Here is a 19445-nt window from a genome sequence, read left to right as displayed (position 1 = left end):
TTCCTGTAACTGATGATGATCCATCCACCAACTTGGTAGTTGAAATTGGTTCTTTATCACTGGAATAGAGACTGTACCTAGACTGACCATCTTATTCCAATTCAATTGAGATGATACTAGAACACTCTTATCTTTAGGCCTCCCATTGGAACAAATTTCTCTAAAGAAGTCATTGTTCTTACAATTCTCCTCCACATCCGAGCTAACATGGACATCACTCTTTTGAGCTTTTCAAGTAAAAGAAGGAAAACCGAATCCTCTTTTCTGATGCAAACACTCGAAAAGGTACTGCTGCTATTATTCATTCCCAGATATAGAATTCTTTCTGTTGGAATGAGAAGACTTTTACAATTTGAACAGGATTCCCAACCATTCCAGTGACCAGAAAAACTAACACTTGTTGAGCCTGAATTATTTGCAAAGAAACATTCAAAAGTAGCCAATAGTCAAAATTCTCAATTTAGAAATAGGGCCCATCATCCTAGTGAAGACTTATTGAGACAGCCCCGAGAACAAAACACATGCACTTGAACGCATAAACCTTTAAACTACTAATAAACTAAATGTATTTCCTTAAATTCAGATGAATAGCAATGTGAAAACAGACATCTGTTAGGTCTAAAATATCCAATATCATTTCTTTACCATCCCCAAGACTGCCAAGAGTGTTTCCATTAAAAAATTAGAGAAAACTAAACTTGTTCAGGTTCCACTGTCAAACCATCTGATGTTTTGAGAATTCCTGCTGTAAAAACCTGGAGATTAGGTACTAGCCCCTACATTTACACTATTAGGGAAAACTTGTAATGTACTGGTGACCAAGTTTATATGAGACTAATGTGAACTAACATCCGAAATGTGACAAATCCCATGGGTTTTCACTAAAACATCTAACCAATATAACTAATATAGGTACATTTTCCTCCAATGGAACCATACAATATGCTATGTGAATCATATATGAAGTAAGTTGTTGCCTATGAGCACTTACTTCAGAGAGCGGAGGGATACTAAAATTAAGGCTACTAGTTCAGTCTTCAGTTTGGTCTAATAGAGCACTCTGGATTACAGATATGCAAAGGTTTCATAACAGAAGGGTCTGAAGTAAATGAAAAACTCGAGGCTATGAGGAAGGATACTGAATCTTTTAGGCACTCCATCATAAAAAACCCTCAAGAAGTGGAGCACTAGAACTACTACACATAACTATTGCTACCCCTTTTTCAAAGGGTAAAGAATCCCAAAAATCAGCTGATATTAACTCAAACACTCCTGCAGGACAGGAAAATGAAGAGGAAACTCAGTCAGCCAATAAAAATGAGAAAGTAGTGCCTTTGCATAATCTTATTACTACATATACCCTAATAAATGGTTTAAGGTAAGTTTGGAAGTATCTCACCCTACCAAATCAGGTGACTACTTCCAAGGCAGTTTATACACCTAACCTCTCCAATTTCATTATGAATACAAAGAACTGTCTCTGGTTCAGCCAAAGACTGGAGATTCAAATTCACGTTTAGTGCTCAGTGCTTCTTTAACACTCAGACATACTAATTTATATAAAGCAGTTCTAGCCCCTGACCTCCTCATGTTGACGATTTAGTAAACAGTATAAGATCCAATCATTTTGTCTAAAAATAAATCTTTAAACTCCAGTGATGCATTATATGGTTATAATTTTCAATTAAATAACTGTGTGGTTTAAATTTCTATAAATCTATTCAATAGGCAATCTTTAGTATATAAGATTACTCAGTTACCTAGCTTTTTTATTGCATATAACTAAAGAGAAATCACTAAAAGACAAACTCTTAATATTTTTCACTATGCAAACTCTTAAATCTAAAATTGAAAATTTTACTAAAGGCTGAGTAACTGCTTATCACATCCCTACATTATACATACTGTAAATACCATTACAGTACTATATAATCCTAAAAAAATTTTAAGATAAGCTGCCCCAGTTTTTTAAATCGTCCCAATTTTTCAAAATTTAAAATAACATTTTTAAATGCCTAAAAATATCAAGAAAAAATAATGGAAATCCAAGGAACACTAACATTCTGACTACAAATTTGTGTTAAATACACATGATAGCTACCCTATACAACAATCTATAAAGAAAATTGCAAACCGAAAATAAATGACACATCTGTATAAAAGTGATTGGATCTTTTTTCCCAAAATTGACAAATAGAACTCTCACAATTATTGCATGAATTTCAAAATGGTAATACTTGTCTTCAAACTTAAAACCGTGACTTATATGGTTATTATAATGGAATCATGAAACCCATTAAAAATCAACGAATAACATTTATAAAGTCAAATGTGACACATTTCAGATCAATATTCATCTCTAACTGAACATGATTATAGTGTGTTTAACTTGCTGATTAAGACATCACTTTTCCCATTTTCATTTTTTAAAACATGGCGAAGTAACGATTTCTAAATCTGACATATCAGACTGACATAGGTCACTGGTCATTTTCCATTTTACCATTCTCAGACATTAATAACTGGATGTACGATATTTGGCTACCAAAGTATGCACAGAAAATAACTTAAAGATGCCTGAATTTTTTTATGGAAATCACCGAAACTCTTTTACTGATCCCATCCAATTTTAGAACCATGATCTGATCCTCTAGAATAATAACCCTTTCACTTTAACTACCTACAGTAAAGAATTTCTTCTAGGAGACACTCAGAATTTGATTAAATGCCTCTCCAAATGAAAGCATGTTATAATCATTATATAGAAGCACTAATTTACAACTATCCCTTCATTTAAAAGAGCTCCCATTTCCCCAACACACTAATGACACTGCACACTCATTCTGAAGACTTTTTTATCGTTTTAGACAGTCTTGTTCACTACAAAATCCCCCATATTACACTAAAATTTCTTTTTCTTTTTCAACATAAAATCAACTAGACATTCAATCCCCCGACACAACCTTGGAATGCAAAGAAGTTTCTCATCTGCTTTATTGTGTTAATAGTACCACTATGTCATAACAATTCTCTTTTGAATGCTTTAAATTCTCGAACTATGCGTCATCTTTCTTTTGAAAAGGGACTCTGAATATTAGAGATGCAAAAAGGAAAGGTATTTGTCATAACTATAGGTTACTAAGAAAAAAATAAACATATATTGAAATAACCACTTTCATGTTCTAAGTTCCTTCAAGACTGTTGAACTTAAATATCTCTGTTTTTGTAATATGGAGAAATTTAGCTAAAATAACAACAGAAATTATAATTTGTTTGTAAATCCATGTCTAAATCATGGTAGTTTGCCTAAAATTCTATCTATAAATCTAAGTAAAGAACATATATTGCTAGAGCAGCTGTCAGTATGAGCTTGATATTAAAAGCAGAAAAACGTAGAAACAGTAGCTATCAATCCTCATGATAGCACTACAATTTTCTATCCAATACAACTTGATAACAATCAATACTGCTATATACACTGTTTGGTAAAGTACCATACTTCAACCCAGAATTTTTGAGTGAGCATGCAAGTTCATGTACAATGCCCTCAAAATTAGAAAAGATTGCAACACATTTCTAAATATATTAATACTAGTAGGAAAACCTAGAAATAAACCTAGTTAGACAGATAAAGTAATGAAAAAATGTAACCGGAGAAGTTAGTGTGAAAGTTGTATGAAATACTAATGACAACATTAAGTAACCCATGCTATTACTCAAGATATCAAATACTATGGTGTTCATTCATACACACACAGGCTGAAGCATTTTCAATACAAAATCATTCTGTATTAGTTAATTGGCAAAACACATAAGAACGGAGAGCCAGCGAAGAATAAGCAGAAATTTGTGAATGTTAGTGAACTGCCCAAATTCTAGACAAAACATCAGCACTTTCCCAGCTGTATCCTATAAGGCCCTGAAGATTGTAAGTTTTACAACCATTCTCTTTTTTTACATAACAGTTAGCAGTTTCAGGTAGCCTCAGAGAACCCATAACAGTTATATTTGGCTATCAGAGACAGTACAATATAAATATATTACAATATTATTACTTACTTCTTACAATCAAAGACCATTCACCAATATGCATGTAACAAAAAACTTTTAGGGAGAGAGTAGAAGATAAGATATCTTTAGTTCTTTTTTCATGTTGTAAAAATATGACCAATCTGAAATTCTATGGAGACTTCTTCTACTTCCTCTATTTAATTTTGGAATGAACGTAATAACATACCTTTGGGATTCTTTCATAGGAGAACTATCGTGATTGTAAACGTTTTCGTAGTCTTGTCTGAGTTTCATGGCCTGTATATAAAGAAAAATAATCAATACAAAAAAACATTGATACAATAAATCTATAATATTAAATTTTATGAACAAAGGTTTTCATCAGTAAAAGAGCACCTTAGACTATTTTCAGATGTGCCAACAGAAGTGAAGGACAGCTCTACACTAAATAATTATCTAATTACCTTGTTAAATTCATCTTCTAAACTACCAGCAAACCCTTCACCAGGACTGAGAGTGCTAGGCGTTGACAAACCACTCGTGGAATTATCTAAATTGTGTGGAGTGCCATAAGCTGAACCATTTGCACCCTGTGCACCATTTACCCCAGCACTTGTTCCGCCATTCGTTAGACAACTGACTGGGCGAGATGAAGATGGACCGCCACTTCGTCCTCGCTCTTGTCTTTGTTCCTTGGTACACGCCGCTGCCATGACTGCAAACTTACGAGGATCCTCATATTCCAGGCTCTGGGTGACAAAGCAAATTATCCTGAATTCTAAAGTACCATAAAGGGATTTTGACGTAGGAAAAATCTATTTCTGGGCGAGAGACCAGTGCCACCCAGTGAAATACTCCTTTTTATAGCAGTTTTTACCTTAGAAATGATGTAAAAGGAGCTATTTCACTGGGCGGCGCGGGTCGGAGCCCAGAAAATTATTTTTATGAAGAACATAAGATTCCTGAACTGAAGGTATAGTGGAATACACCATAAAAAGAAAATATACATGGATCCCTTATTATGACATGAGTACTGTATATTTCAGTTAAAAGGAATGGCAACAGAAAACAAGAATCATGGAAAGCATGAAAGCATACCTCTTGACTCTCCTGTGACCATCTCTGGTCACCATTTTCACTTGTGCTGTATCCACTATCCATAGTACTACGTTTGTGGCGAGGGTCAAATAACCCATTGACAAACCTGAAATGAGTGAAATTTACAAGTCAGTAATGCATATTCTATAAATAGTTTTTAGTATGAATTTAGTGAATGGCACGATAATAGCAGTGATTAACATACCTCAGACATTATTTTTGTATATAATTCATTGTATTGTTAAATAATAACTGTTGTTTATACATGTGATTAAAATAATGCCCATCAATTTCATTTTAAATGTAAGTTTTGATTTCATTCTTTTATACCATGTTAATTTGTTTAATGTAAATATAATAACCATATCTTTACTTAAATTAATTCAGGATTACTTCATAGTAGTTAATTATTAGTCATTAATATTTAAATTAATTCAGCAGTTAATGAAGGAGAACAATTACTTCTATGAATAAAACAAAAGAAAGCAGTAGAGGTGAAAAATTCAAGGGACAAATGGAATTTCCATAAATTTCCTCGATTTCTATACTTGCCTGGTGTTCATATTTTTTTCTGGAAGCTTGCTTACATAACCATACCCCTTAAAAACTAAAAATTTCCCCATTTTTCCTTTCAATATTCTTAGACCTCTAGTATAATACTAAGACAATCTAGCAGCTAATGGCAACAACCATGGAGTAGGTAGGCCGTACCGTTTTGTCTTTCAGTCTCGAAGATGATACTAATTTCTATCCTGTTTTCATTATTTAGTGAGGAGGGTAGCCATGTATATGTACATCAGGCAAGTATAGAAATAGGTTTTACTATTAAAATTCTGTGTATTTCTATGAAGCTCCCCTGATATTCCTATTGCCAATTCTCACACTCTGAATGTAGGTGGGTCAGGGAAGGATAAAGTGAAACCATTAATAAACCTAAATAAACATACAGTACTTAATACCTTAAGCTCACCTCTCAGTTTAATATCTTGGTAACAAAGTCTCAAATTAAAGTTTGTAATACCTCGATTCCAAAAATGTTGAAGATTTTAATAGCTTCATTCTCCTGATTGCATATCCAAACACCAACACTGTGTTCCAAATGAAAATCTTAATACTAAAATTAATCAAAATTTACTTAGTTAATAAAACAAACCAACTTTTATTCTATCTCATCACCAGTAGCTATTAAACCACTTAAAGCCCAGCAATCTTGATAAGTAGTATGTTTCTTTAAGAGAATCTTTAGAAAATATGCCACTGAGCTGCTACTAAAACCCTTTCCAAAGAAACATTTCGGCAAAAATTAAGAGATGTAGATGCACTCCTAATATCATCAACTCTTTTATTCAAGTCTTTTATCTGGCTTGAATCCAACTCCTTGTGAGCCTCCAGGACCAAACTTTTAACACGAAAGAACATCGTATTTTTGGACGGGACAATTTACAAACCTAATTCCCTATACAAAAAAGAAACTACTCGAGTCATCCTGCTATTTGTAGACCTTCAAATTGCTTATCACCTGTTGAATCCTAGTGACAGTAGAAAGGCATATACTGTAGGTCCAGATTCAACTAACACTTTAACAGGATATATACCTTCCATGCTAAAAGATCCCAAACTGGAAAACAAAACACCATCTTTTTGTTTAGAGGTACATGTTTGGCAGTACCCTGTAATCCCAAATCTTTAGACGTACCAATACATGCAAAGGCCATACGTTTGGAAGACTGGTTTTCCTGCTTAACTGATCTGCTAAGATGTTTGAATTCCCTGGGATAAAACTTGGAAGAAGAATAACTTTCCTCAAATTTGACCAAGTCAATAGCATCTCTGCTACCTGGTATAAGGATTACAACCTTCCTTCCCTTTGCTTCCGGATATAGGCTAATGCTGTCGTATCATCTGAAAACACAGCTATGCACTTTTTCATCACCATTGATTCGTCATTTTGGAGAACCTCGAACACTTCTAGGCAATTAAAAAGGCCGATCTGCTTAAGATGTTCTATTTTCATAAAATAAAACTTGATAAAAGGACTATTTCCCTCAAGTTTGTCAAGTTAATAGTACTATCGCTATTTGATATGAGGATACCGACTTGGTTCCCCATTTATGCATATAAATTAATGTTGTTATGCTGCCTGATTAAACTGCTGCATATTACCACTGGCTTCTACAAAACATCAGTGAACAGAGAGAAGTTTGGAGACCTGCCTCATTAGGAAACTTCCTAGGATAACCATCGTTTCTTTTTATTCATATAGAGAGAAACTTTTAAGAGACTCAATAGAATGTTCAATGTGACCAGGACTCTCCACTTATTGATAACATGCAAAACTTTGCGAGTTAACCAGCATCCCTTCCAAAAAAAATCTAAAAAAACCCATCAATTTCCAAATATAACAAAACACTGATCCGGTCATCCGAAACGAAATGCAGCCGATCATCCTACATTATCTAATTCAAGGATACACTGTATCACAAAAATCATATATGTCACTCTATTGACATAATGGGAAGGAACATGGATTCAATAATCCTTTTTGACCGCGGACAGCACCCACGACAAGATGTAGGCTATCTTATCTCTGATACATACTGGAAAAAGTCTTACTTTTATTCACTCATAACTGCCAGACTAAAAGACCAATTCTCAGAAAGGGATTTCTTTCATTCTAATCTTTGATTTAGTCTTGTCCTTTGGCATTGCAGAACTGTCATGTTTCTACTGTGCTTACATTTCTAGCATCATTGCCCCTTCAACAAAAATAAACAAATAAAAGGTTAAAACTTTATTAATAGCATGGGCAATTTGTAGGTTTTTTTTATTAAATATCTAGTTTACTCTGCATTATTCAGTAAAAATATCAAATCTACTCATTCAATAGATATTAAGAAATGTTAGTGGTTGAGCCTACAAGAGACAAGCTCACTCCCATTCAATTCAGCATACACCTATCAGAAGTTTGAAAAGAATTTTCCTATTCTACAGGAATTATAAAATATTTTGTCAATAATATAGCAATAAAGAGGTTTTTCATGGCTACCTTCTTCATCAAGTGGAGTGATGTCACAACTTAAAAGTTATAGTTATTTGAAACATGACAATGGTTCGACTACTTTCACTCTAATTCCATATATTATTTCACACCATTCATATATCAAATAAATAACTGCTTATGAGTGCTACTTCAGCAAGCAAAAGAATATTAGGATCAGGTTACCAACTCAAGTCTTCTGCAACAAAATCTAGTGGTCTAATAGGGCAGACTAGATTTCAGAAATTAGATTGGTTTCGAAGCAGAAAGAACTGAAATACATACATATCAAATTTGAGGTTCTAAGAGAGGATCTCAAACCTATTAGGCAATGTGTACCATCAGAGCTCTTACTGAGTGATGCACTAAAACCACTAGGAAAAACTTGTGGAGTTAAGCTAGGGTTTGAAACTGGGTGGGTTAGGCTAGACTTTCTGCCTTTGCCAAAAGATTCACAGGCCTTCTGAGACTGCAATAGTGAAACTAAAGATGAAGAGAGGTTCTAAAGCTTATCAATGTCAAAACTAGAATCATTACTGGCTGGAGTAACATCATCATCATCCCCACTATAAACAACAAGCCTTGCCTTCTCAGGAATTACCTTTGAACAAACAGTTAAGTTTTTTTATGTTTGGAATGTTTGATTTGGTCAGCGACCTCTGAACATATTTTTCTAAACGAGGAAACTGTAAGGCTTTTGCATTCTTCACTACAATTACCTAAATCACAATATGGCCCACAGCACGAGATAAAAGAAAACACGGATCGCAAACACCCAGAAATAATTTCCTTGAACAATCTACGCAGCAATTACTAACAAATCCAGAAGATATCCCTTACAATCACTAATAAACTAAATCTCACTTATCAATCTATAGAATTAAAAACAGAGTAAAGTCGACACACTACAGAAAGATTAACACAAGACACTGAAAATAAAAATGATGGTATAGCCTACATACGGCATGGTTATTAACATTAGCCATTAGATTATCTTAATACTATACTACAGACCTAAGCCTATTGAAAGGAAAGAAAATGGAAAATTTTTTTAGTTTTAAGGTTAACATAAAAAAAAAGAAAGCTTCCAAAAAGAAGCAATATGAACAGCTGGGGAGCTTCATAAAAATAATTCCAAGTTCTAAATAAATGATTCCTAGAGTAACGTAAGAAACACTGGCAATGCTATCATAGAAAAATGAGTAATTAAGAAGCACATATATGTTCATCCCAAGAGATAAGTTTTCAATCTAAGGCATTCAATCAACTAACATTAGTCGTGCCATAATTTGGTTGTTAGAATGAAAGATAAAAAGTGGCAATAACAGCACAGCACAGCATCTCACTTACTGTCTCTGCTACTTACAAATACAGTACAGGGCATCTCAAAATCCATAAAAGAAAGCATTATCAATAACCAATTTACTGTCTATGGTCTCACAGTATAGAGGCAAAGTTGTTATCCTGTTTTAAGCCTATAAGATTATGTGTTAGGTGCATTTCATCTTCACCTTGTAAGCTTTAGCACATTCAAACCCCACACCCATGCCATCAAAACTTACATAGGCAACTATAACTACAACTACCACGGCCCCAACACTATGCAGGAGGGGGACAGACCACCCTCTCTTGGGGGATGCAGTTCCCACTTCCTCTAAATTTGTCTTGTTGACTTCTGATGGAGGTGCATCAACTTCCCTAAAAGTGAGGGACACTTGATATCCATTTTCAGTAGTTATAACAAACGCTATTGATAGGTCACAAAATCTTACTTAAAACTTCTAATGTTTATAAGTTAAATGAAGAGTAACCTTCTGAAAAATTGCTCCTTTGAGGACCTCATTCTACTGTACCCCCTGTATCAGTTACTTACTAAAATATTTACTGTACAAGTTCAGATATGAGTATTGCCAAAATGGGAGTCAAGATTAAGATTTACAAGTCAGTCTATTACAAGCGGTTTGTTAGCAGGTGAGATATACAAAAAGCATGGCCAATATAATTTTTAGTAAAATAAAACATATAAAGACAAAAACACATAAAATAATATCCCTTCATTTGTTATACAGTATTACATTTTTTAAAGAATGTAAATACTAAAATGAAGGCACCAAGGTTTGACATGTTGATGATCTAAAATACAAACAATAGAACTTTGCTCATCAGGTCTCCAACACTTAATTCACTAATAAAGTACTCAAAATTAATCTTGCATATGTGAATAGTGGACGCAATAAGAAAAAGAGATTGAAAACTTTATTACAGATATGAAAATAAAAATTATATCCGGGATTATCAAAGCAGCATCATCAATTTAAATTTAAAGTCTTCTATATTTAAGTGTGTTTTTATTAAGACAAGGTGAAAAAGGCAGTGCTTAATATTTCTCAATCCAGCATAATGTGTTCACAATCAAATGAATTTTGACTTCACGATCCATTATGACATCCCAATCATCAAAATATACTGCATAACCAAACACATATACCAAGGTACCTTCAAATAAATAATCTAAATTTCCTAGTGGCAAAATGTTTTTCACTTACGTAAAATGTTAGTAAAAAGAAGTACTGTGCAGTACCTAAATATCTCACTGACTCACCTAAAATCTGTGCAGGATGAAGGCTTCCGCAGTTTACGAAATTCGGACTCGGAGAGAACCCCACGCTTTTTGTCTTCTTTGGCTGCAGTCATCTCAAGCCACTTAAAAATATGGACACGTCCTCGGGTGCAGAGCTAAAATGTTACACAGCAAATCTTATCAACTTTTGTGTACTTGGATTTATCATTATCAAATACAGTATAAGTTTATAAACTTAATGATTTGCACAGGAGCTTTCAAAGTCAACCTTTACGAGGATTTCAACTTAGTAATAAACAATAAATTATTCAACTGACCATTGAACACTGAGCTCGAGGTGAATACAACCTAGAAATAAAAAGAGTATTTCAACAATGATTACCAGGAAAATTCATGAAGTGGTATTAATACATTTCACAAACACTTACATTTGCTGGGGGTTGTTGTAAAGGATTATTGTCAAGTGCAAGGGTCACAAGGGATGACATGAAGCGTAATTCTGTAGGTAGGGTTGTAACTCGGTTGCCGCTAAGATCCAGAAACACTAACCGAAGGAAACATAACTCTGAAATGAAAAGGCTAACGTCAGTTAAGTTCAGCTTAAATATTTCCATATGAAAATTAATAACCAATAAAGCATACACTAAAAGTTTACAAATCGTGGGTAAATATGCAATCTTTGTATTACAGTACACAATCCGTCTATTGTTTATTCCTTCCACTGCCAAAATATATGTAATTCTTTTACTGACTCTGAGAACCTTTCTTCATTTAAAATATCTCTACTCTGATACCCATACATCCTTCCTTAATTTTTCCTTTTATTGTTTACTTTGGTACTGGGCCAAATATTACCATGGAGTTGATTGTCTCACTAATATTTTGCTCATCAACTAAACAGCAACAACTAATGCTACCGATACTGACAAAAATAATAATAATTAGAAAACTGATAAATTACCAAGAACACAAATAAAACACTGTAACATTATAATTATCAAATTATCTTAAGGTCAAGGTAACAGTTTTAAAACAATACCATCAATGTCAGCATCCACAGTTTTCTGGTAAAACAAACTTTGAATTACAAAATTTATTACTTCTATAATCCCCTGATGTTCATATACCTTCTCTCTTTAAACTGTTTGAATGTCAATGCCCACCCTTAAATAATAATATCCTATTTTCTTTCCCAGTAAATTGCCCTTTAACTTTCAGTCTTGAAGTCAAAACCAGATCATTAATCTCTTTAATATCACTAGTCACTTAGGAGGAGGGGAATATTTATAAGAACTTTAGATTAGTAAATAAATACTGTAATAAATTCCATAATAAAAATTCTGTTTCATTCTATGAAACTCCCATGATGTTCAAATTGACTCAAAATAACCCTTAGGAATGAAACACCATAATAAATCTATCGCAAAATTCTTGACACTTGCCTGGTGGAAGCGTCTGAAGGAGGTTTCTTCTAAGGTTAAGCCTCCTAAGGTTGTCCAGTTCGCCAAGAGCTGGGGGGAGGTGGGCCAGCTGGTTGTAGGAGGCATCGAGATCCATCAGATTTTGGAGTTGACCCACCTCTTCCGGAAGGCTGACCAGACGGTTTCCGGACAAGTCCAGCACCCGCAGGCCACTCAGCGCGCACACACACCCAGGCACGACCGATAGTTGGTTTCGACTGTGAAAAGAGACATGATACATGAATTATAACAATATTAGCAATTAAAAGGTATAATGACAAAAAGATACAAATTAAGTTTCAAGACAAAAATAAAACAACAGCAACACACTTTAAGGTTGAAATACTTTTAGGCTGTTTCTTAAAACAACAAAACAGTATCAATACAATAGAAGAGAAAATATAAAACTGACATCATAGATTTTTCCCTAAATCAAAAGCTTAAGAGTACAGTACAGTATTCAAGAACTAAGTTGTGTCTACCTTCCTACTATCACAAGGATGATTACAACTGTGTCAGTATTTTCTTCTTTTTTATGATGTAATTTCATGTACAAAAATTTACCTAAAGATTGTAGCTGATACTATTTCACAGCATAAGGCATACCCTCACACGAGAGCGATAATACTGACAACAGTAGGATGGAAGAATTGGAAAAAAAGTGCGTGGCGTACTATGCGACAGGAAAATAGGGGTCAAGTAGAAAGGTAAAGTACACAGGACAGTTGTGGGACCCGCAATGATATATGGAGCGCAGACGTGAGCAATAAAGAAGACAGAAGAGAAGAAACTGGAAGTGGCAGAGATGAGAATGTTGAGATGGATGGGTGGGGTGACAAGAAGAGATAAGATACGGAATGAGGTAATTAGGGGTACAACAGAAGTTAGAGAACTATCAGATAAGATCCAAGAAAGTAGACTGAGGTGGTATGTTATGTCATGAGAAGAGATAAACAGTATATTGGGAGGAGAGTGATGGAAATGGAGGTACAGGGAACGAGAAGGAAAGGGAGACCAAAGCGAAGGTGGATGGACTGTATCATGGATCACCTTCGATCACAGGGATTAACGGGTGATGATGTGTGGGACAGAGGTAGATGGAGAAAGCTGGCCAGAAACATCGACCGCACATAGAAGTGGGAAAAGAAGCAGACAAAGAAGAAGATGAAGAAGAAAAAGAAGCTGCTTTTATTAAAAAAATTCCTCCATAACACATCAAGTATAAGAAAAAAAAAGTAAAGCAGCCAAGAAAAATAAATAATAAATGCAAATAAGGTTTTTAGGCTTGATACAGAATTTCTGACTATACCATCAATATACAAGTAGAGTAACAGTTTAGAATCCTTCCAAATAAATTATGAACTTCAAATACCATATGAAGTAGGTTGGTTGAAAGGTGCTGAACATGATGAGCTTTCAATTTGATTATCTGTTGGAGAATCTACATCAATAATTGTGATTCCGGTGTCAACTCAAATGCCTTAATTAACTCCATGATCAGATGACCATAGTTTTGGTGTAATTGGACCCTGCATCTATAACCTATACAACACCCTCTTGTATATGGCATACATGGAGAGGGGAGTGAAAAGTGTGAAAGATGTATCAACACTGAGAATAGAACATTTGAGCAGTACCTTAAGCAAAGTGGCCCCCAATTAAAAAAGATTAAAAGTCTTTAAAAGTCCTTTTCAACTTGCTTCTGAATAAATGCTATGAAATCTTTGATTACATGAAAATAATTTCCAGAAGTATTCTATTACTTTGACCTCAAACTTCTGGCGACACTTCGATTATCCTCTTACCTAACATACAATGAACCTAGCCTTTAAATCCCAAAAAGAAGTCTTGTTTCTCCCTTGGCTGACTTCTTCAGATTGTAGAGTCTAGTACAGTATTAAATGATCACACACAAATACAGAACCGATGGATTTACAGATTTGGGCAGCAGTACATACAAGTATCCTATATTGTACTGGGTCCTGTGAGAATATTCAGAACTGTCCAAATACAGAAGTAATTTCATTCCCTTGCTGAAGAATTCCGATGAAATTATAGATTGTGTTGAGTTTCTATCCATGATGGTGGTAATTATTAATAATAGTAGGATGGTAAAACAACATTTGGTTGGTTGTTAACAGGACATACTACTGTACTCTCCACAAAGAGACTTATCACATCAACTTAGACCTTCCACAAGGATACGTAATATAGTACTTCAGAAGTTGGAATGTACTACAGCGCGATCTACTTTATTGATTTTCAAACTATTATGTACATGTACATATGTACCATATTAATAATTAGAGTAAACATGAGATCATACTCTTAACAAATTGTGTTAAATTGTCACTTGCACTAAACTGCTAGGGCTGAGTGAAAGAACCAGTAATGCTTGAGAAGATATGTTTGGTCATGTACGGTACCCTGTAAGACAAAAATCCTTACTTGACCCTCTTTGGACTTCAACGTTTTATATATTTATCTTTCCTTTCATTGTTTGAAGATGAAAAAGTCTTGCAGTAGAGACTGAAATAATGCCTCATTCTTTCAATGCATAAAAACAATCTCTCCCTTCACCTGAGACAGAATGCTTAAAATATTTAGTATATAGGCTGAGAAGCAGGGTTGTCTTGATTTAAACCAAAATCGAAATGAAATATACTTATAAAAATTTCCTAGGAAAAAAGAAAACTTCCAAAACTAGTTACTGTTTATAAGTATTGCAATAAACGATCAAAATTCTAGTTAACCGCTATAACATTTCAGGTAAACTTGTATACTTGGTGTCCTTAAGAATTGAAGTTGTAATTATACAAATTATGAAGGTCTTGATTTTTACTAGCTTTGATAGGAATCGTTCCTCCCAGCCTAACAAGGGACTCAACCGAGTTCAGCTGGTACTGCTAGGGTGCCACAGCCCACCCTCCCCCGTTAGGCTGGGAGGAACGTAGAGAGTAGAGGTCCCCTTTTTTTGTTTGAGTTTCATTTGTTGATGTCGGCTACCCCCCAAAATTGGGGTTAGTGCCTTGGTATATGTATGTATGTATGTTGATAGGAATTAAAAACTTTGTTGCTAGTACAGTACTACGCACATGAAGAAATCCTAAATATGTTTTTAGTTTTATTTCTTGCTGTGTACTGTATGTTATAACAAAACTGCTTTATATTCGTATATTTGTGTGATTGCAGTTTCACTTGTGTGTATTTATGTACTAGTTACTATAACTTGTCCGCTCCGATTAAATCATTAGTCAGAAAAACCCACCTTGAGAAATTCATATAAAAATATGTATTCATTTACCATAGATCAAGTTCAATACCAGAAAATACCCTCATAAAACTGAAACCAAAAGGTACTTTTAAAAAAATAATTTAAATCAAGAAAATTGATTTAAATAAAAAAAATCTGATTTAATTCAAATAAATGGTGTTATTTTGGTATGTGATCTATCTATATCTATATCTATATCTATATATATATATATATATATATATATATATATATATATATATATATATATATATATATATATATATATATATATATATATATATATATATATATATATATATATATATATATATATATATATATATATATATATATATATATATATATATATATATACACACCCCCCCCATGGAATAATTATCCAAGAAATAACAATCAGTCATTGTTAGCGTGTGCAGTTCAACATTACTTCTTGCCAATACTTACGGATCTTGATATTTTTTTCAGGATTAATAGAGCTATTAATCCTGGATGTTTTTACATTCGTGAGCGAAACGAGCGGCCGGCAAAGCAAGAACCATTACAGTTTCTATTGTTCTTTTTTTTCACCTATGAAAATATTGAGATCACATACCTAATCAAAAGAATAATTTCTGGGATCACATATCAAAAAAGCACGAAATAAATCTATTTTTGTTCCGTAACTGAAATACAAACCACGCTATTTACATAGGGTATTACTTTCGGCGTAGCTCAAATGGCTACGCCGAAAATAATACCCCATGTAAATATCTAAGGTTTGTATGGTTAGGAAAAATACAAATTATCTCCGAATTTGTCATTTTTTATTCTTTTAGAATAAAAAAATCATATTTTTTTTTTCAACCCTGCTGAGAAACATTAAATTCTTGTCTCCTTACCTGAGAATGAGGTGTGTAAGCGACTGAAGAGCTATCACAGATTCGGAGAGATGCTTGATCACATTCTGGTACAAATTCAGTTGCTCCAACGACGCGTATTCGGTCACTTCATTAGGAATTTCGCTAAATCTATTTTTCGATAAATCTGAAAAGATATAGAAAAAAATTTAGTTAATTATTAATTGTAAAGATAAACATTTACTACTGATTGTTAAATAAATCAATGCTTAAAAATTTAAGGGAAAACCTACTGGCATATATAAGATGAATCATCCCAATAGAGAGAGAGAGAGAGAGAGAGAGAGAGAGAGAGAGAGAGAGAGAGAGAGAACTAGTCATTTAAGAAAAATTGTGGGGCTAATATTCACTTGGTTCAAAACCTCATCAGGTAAAGGTCACTCTTACTCATACTAGAGACTTACCATATTTAAAACACGATTAATGTGAAATAATAAGTAGACATGCAAGAAAGTGTCAATAGAGTGGAATATATAACCAAAAAATGAGCCAAGTAATAATAATTCAAGTAACAATAATTCAACTTCTTCCTGGTAGATGCCGTATGGTGCTTCAAACTGGCATGATTAATTCATCATCGTGACTTTTACAGACGTTTCGATTCAAAGCTGTTATAGCCCATTCAGATTTGAGTAAACTGTGAGATTACCATTTTAAAAAAGATTCTTCAAGCTTTTTTACCTAAACTTCTTGCAGTTTGGACAATTATACACACACTAATTGCTGCTTTAAAGTTCTTTCATCTTATCACTGACTATATATATATATATATATATATATATATATATATATATATATATATATATATATATATATATATCTTCTATGAGTTACTTTTGGAACATCCCATGGATTGACCTTAGGGTGCAGACCCATTCGTGATCTATATCCGTGATCTACCTCAGAAGATTAGTTTGCAACACTGTCAAAATTTCAGATGTTATAGCAATTATGCTGACTGGGAATTTGAAAAATATTAACGCTTTGACGAGAAGAGCAGAATCAGCTGTGCACCTGTTAATGCAATTTTATCACACATTCATGTAAAAAAAAAAATCACTAAACCAGCCGTAGTTGCTAATATAGTAACAATGTTTTCTAGTGTTTGTTTACATGAAACAGTGTTGCCAAATGCTCCTGATCAAATTTCGGTATTGAAGTAAAATTCTAGTAATATTTCCCAAGTTCCTCATGTATAAAAATTTCCATGTAAAATTAATTACTGGTCGAATAAAAGAAAATATAGAAATCCCACAAGCTAGAATATTTTTTTCTGTTGTTTGTGTGACTCTACGCCTTATTAATTTACTAACTTGGTAACACTGCACTCAACTTGCAGTAAAAAGTGATATACTTTTTTTTCAAGTTTCTGTTCAGCAACAACTGTCATATATCGAAATACATGCAACAAAGCCATTACCAAAATATTGTTTTATTATAGAACATCCACAACATATGCGGAAATATATAAATGGTGATAATCCACTGGCTGGATACCATTAGTTGGCATGTTTACATGTATATGACATCGGCAAGCTATCAGCTGACTGCCCACATAAACAAACATGTCATTATCTTCATTTATTAAAGAAAGTGCATTCAAAATAAATTTATCTAATACATTTTAAAGATATTTAAAGGCTTATATTTCATGTCTGGTGAGTGTGAGTGTGAGTGTTTGTATATTATTTTTTTGTGTTTTAGGGTTGTCAAATTCCATTATAAAACTTTAACTTAGTGTTAAGACGCAGGGTGATTTTTGAGGGCATTTTTTTCCAGAATTAAGGGTGCTTATGACATGGGAAATACGATATTTCTCATGTAGTTTATTTATTTCCTTATTTCCTCACTGGGCCATTTTCCTTGTTGGAGCCTTGGGCTTATAGCATCCTGGTTTTCCAACTAGAGTTGTAGCTTAGCAAGTAATATTACTAACAAAATGGTCTTATCTATTGTTTACAAGTCTGAAGTTTAGCTAATGAAAGACTAGTGGAAAATTGTATAATGCTAAAACACCGCACAACACTGGCTGCAGTTTGGGGCAAGGAGGGAGAGGTTCACAAGACCATGTTTCTCCAATCTTTGGAAAACTATATTTTTTTCATTATGGTTTTAAAGTGATTTTAATATAATTATTTGTTTTTCATTAACGATTTCTAGAAGAGCTGCTTACCATAGCTAGAGTCTCTTCTACTGTTGCCTAGTGGAAATTAGCCTTTGGACAATTACAGGTGAATTTCAATGGAAGTTGTGTGAGAAAGGAAAAAGTTCCTGAGATCAAAACTGGGGAATACATATTTGAAATGTCCATGTCCATCAAGACGACCACGGGAAGTAGCTTACTAAAGGCAGGGACCACCACACAGGACGAGGCTCATTGTAGCATCATCATCCTTCCTTGACTACGGCTTACATCCGCGGACCTTCCTTGACTACGGGTTGCATAAGCGGACTTAAGCATAAGAAACGCCACGTAAATTGAAACTAGAGTGACACCCTGCAGAGAGCACGCATTTGCCAAGCCAAGCAATCTCATTTTGCTCATAACTTTCGATGTATTGTCTTCTAAATCTAATGGATTTGTCATTGGGTCATAACCCCGTATGTCCAAGTTACGATGAAATTGGTTCAGCAGTCCTTGGGTAATGTTGTTCACGAACAAAAAAACCAGCTGCCTTATTTTCTCTCAACTCCATTCTGTACTTTGACGTTTTTTCTTTAAAATCTATTAGATATGTCCACATGTCCAACAAGTTTCGTCGAAATTGGTTTGCCATTTTTTTTGCATAATGTTATTCACACGCAAAAAAGAAAATATTGCTATTATTTTCAAAGTATTGCTGCGTGCTTGTACTTTAATGTGCTTTATCCAAGATGTCACAGAATTACTCTAGTCCATACCCAACAAGACCACCAAGTTTGGTAAATATTGGTACAGTAGTTTTTGTGTATAGTTGCTTACAAACAAACAAACCCGAAGTAAATATATATCATTAGATAAATTGAATTCGATTTAGGAGAAGGCAACATTATGGACACTGGTGTTTTGGTTAACTGGTACAGGCACAATATAATACGATATAAT

At 33.9% G+C, this 19445-nt stretch overlaps 1 protein-coding gene across 6 annotated transcripts in view; it reads right to left on the bottom strand.

Moving 5' to 3' along the window:
- Positions 1-16475, bottom strand: part of Lrch (Leucine-rich-repeats and calponin homology domain protein) — a 68791-nt gene extending 52316 nt beyond the window's left edge. For 5 of the 6 annotated variants that reach the window (XM_068392959.1, XM_068392973.1, XM_068392948.1 and 2 more), the window contains exons 1-7: positions 16343-16475; positions 12170-12405; positions 11156-11292; positions 10749-10882; positions 5110-5215; positions 4476-4760; positions 4238-4308 (exon numbers count right to left, since the gene is read on the bottom strand). In XM_068392959.1, coding sequence (XP_068249060.1) covers positions 4238-4308; positions 4476-4760; positions 5110-5215; positions 10749-10882; positions 11156-11292; positions 12170-12284 — 848 coding nt within the window. In that variant the 5' untranslated portion in view covers positions 12285-12405; positions 16343-16475. Of the gene's footprint in view, positions 1-4237; positions 4309-4475; positions 4761-5109; positions 5216-9708; positions 9838-10748; positions 10883-11155; positions 11293-12169; positions 12406-16342 lie in introns of those variants that run through there. The other variant, XM_068392978.1, reaches the window with a different exon arrangement.
- Between the last annotated feature and the right edge of the window lie 2970 nt (positions 16476-19445).

The sequence above is a fragment of the Palaemon carinicauda genome, chromosome 1 (assembly GCF_036898095.1).
Source record: "Palaemon carinicauda isolate YSFRI2023 chromosome 1, ASM3689809v2, whole genome shotgun sequence".
In the NCBI taxonomy this organism is placed as follows: domain Eukaryota; kingdom Metazoa; phylum Arthropoda; class Malacostraca; order Decapoda; family Palaemonidae; genus Palaemon; species Palaemon carinicauda.
The sequence above is the reverse complement of the archived record's forward strand: the minus strand, read 5'-3'. Positions and strand labels throughout refer to the sequence as shown.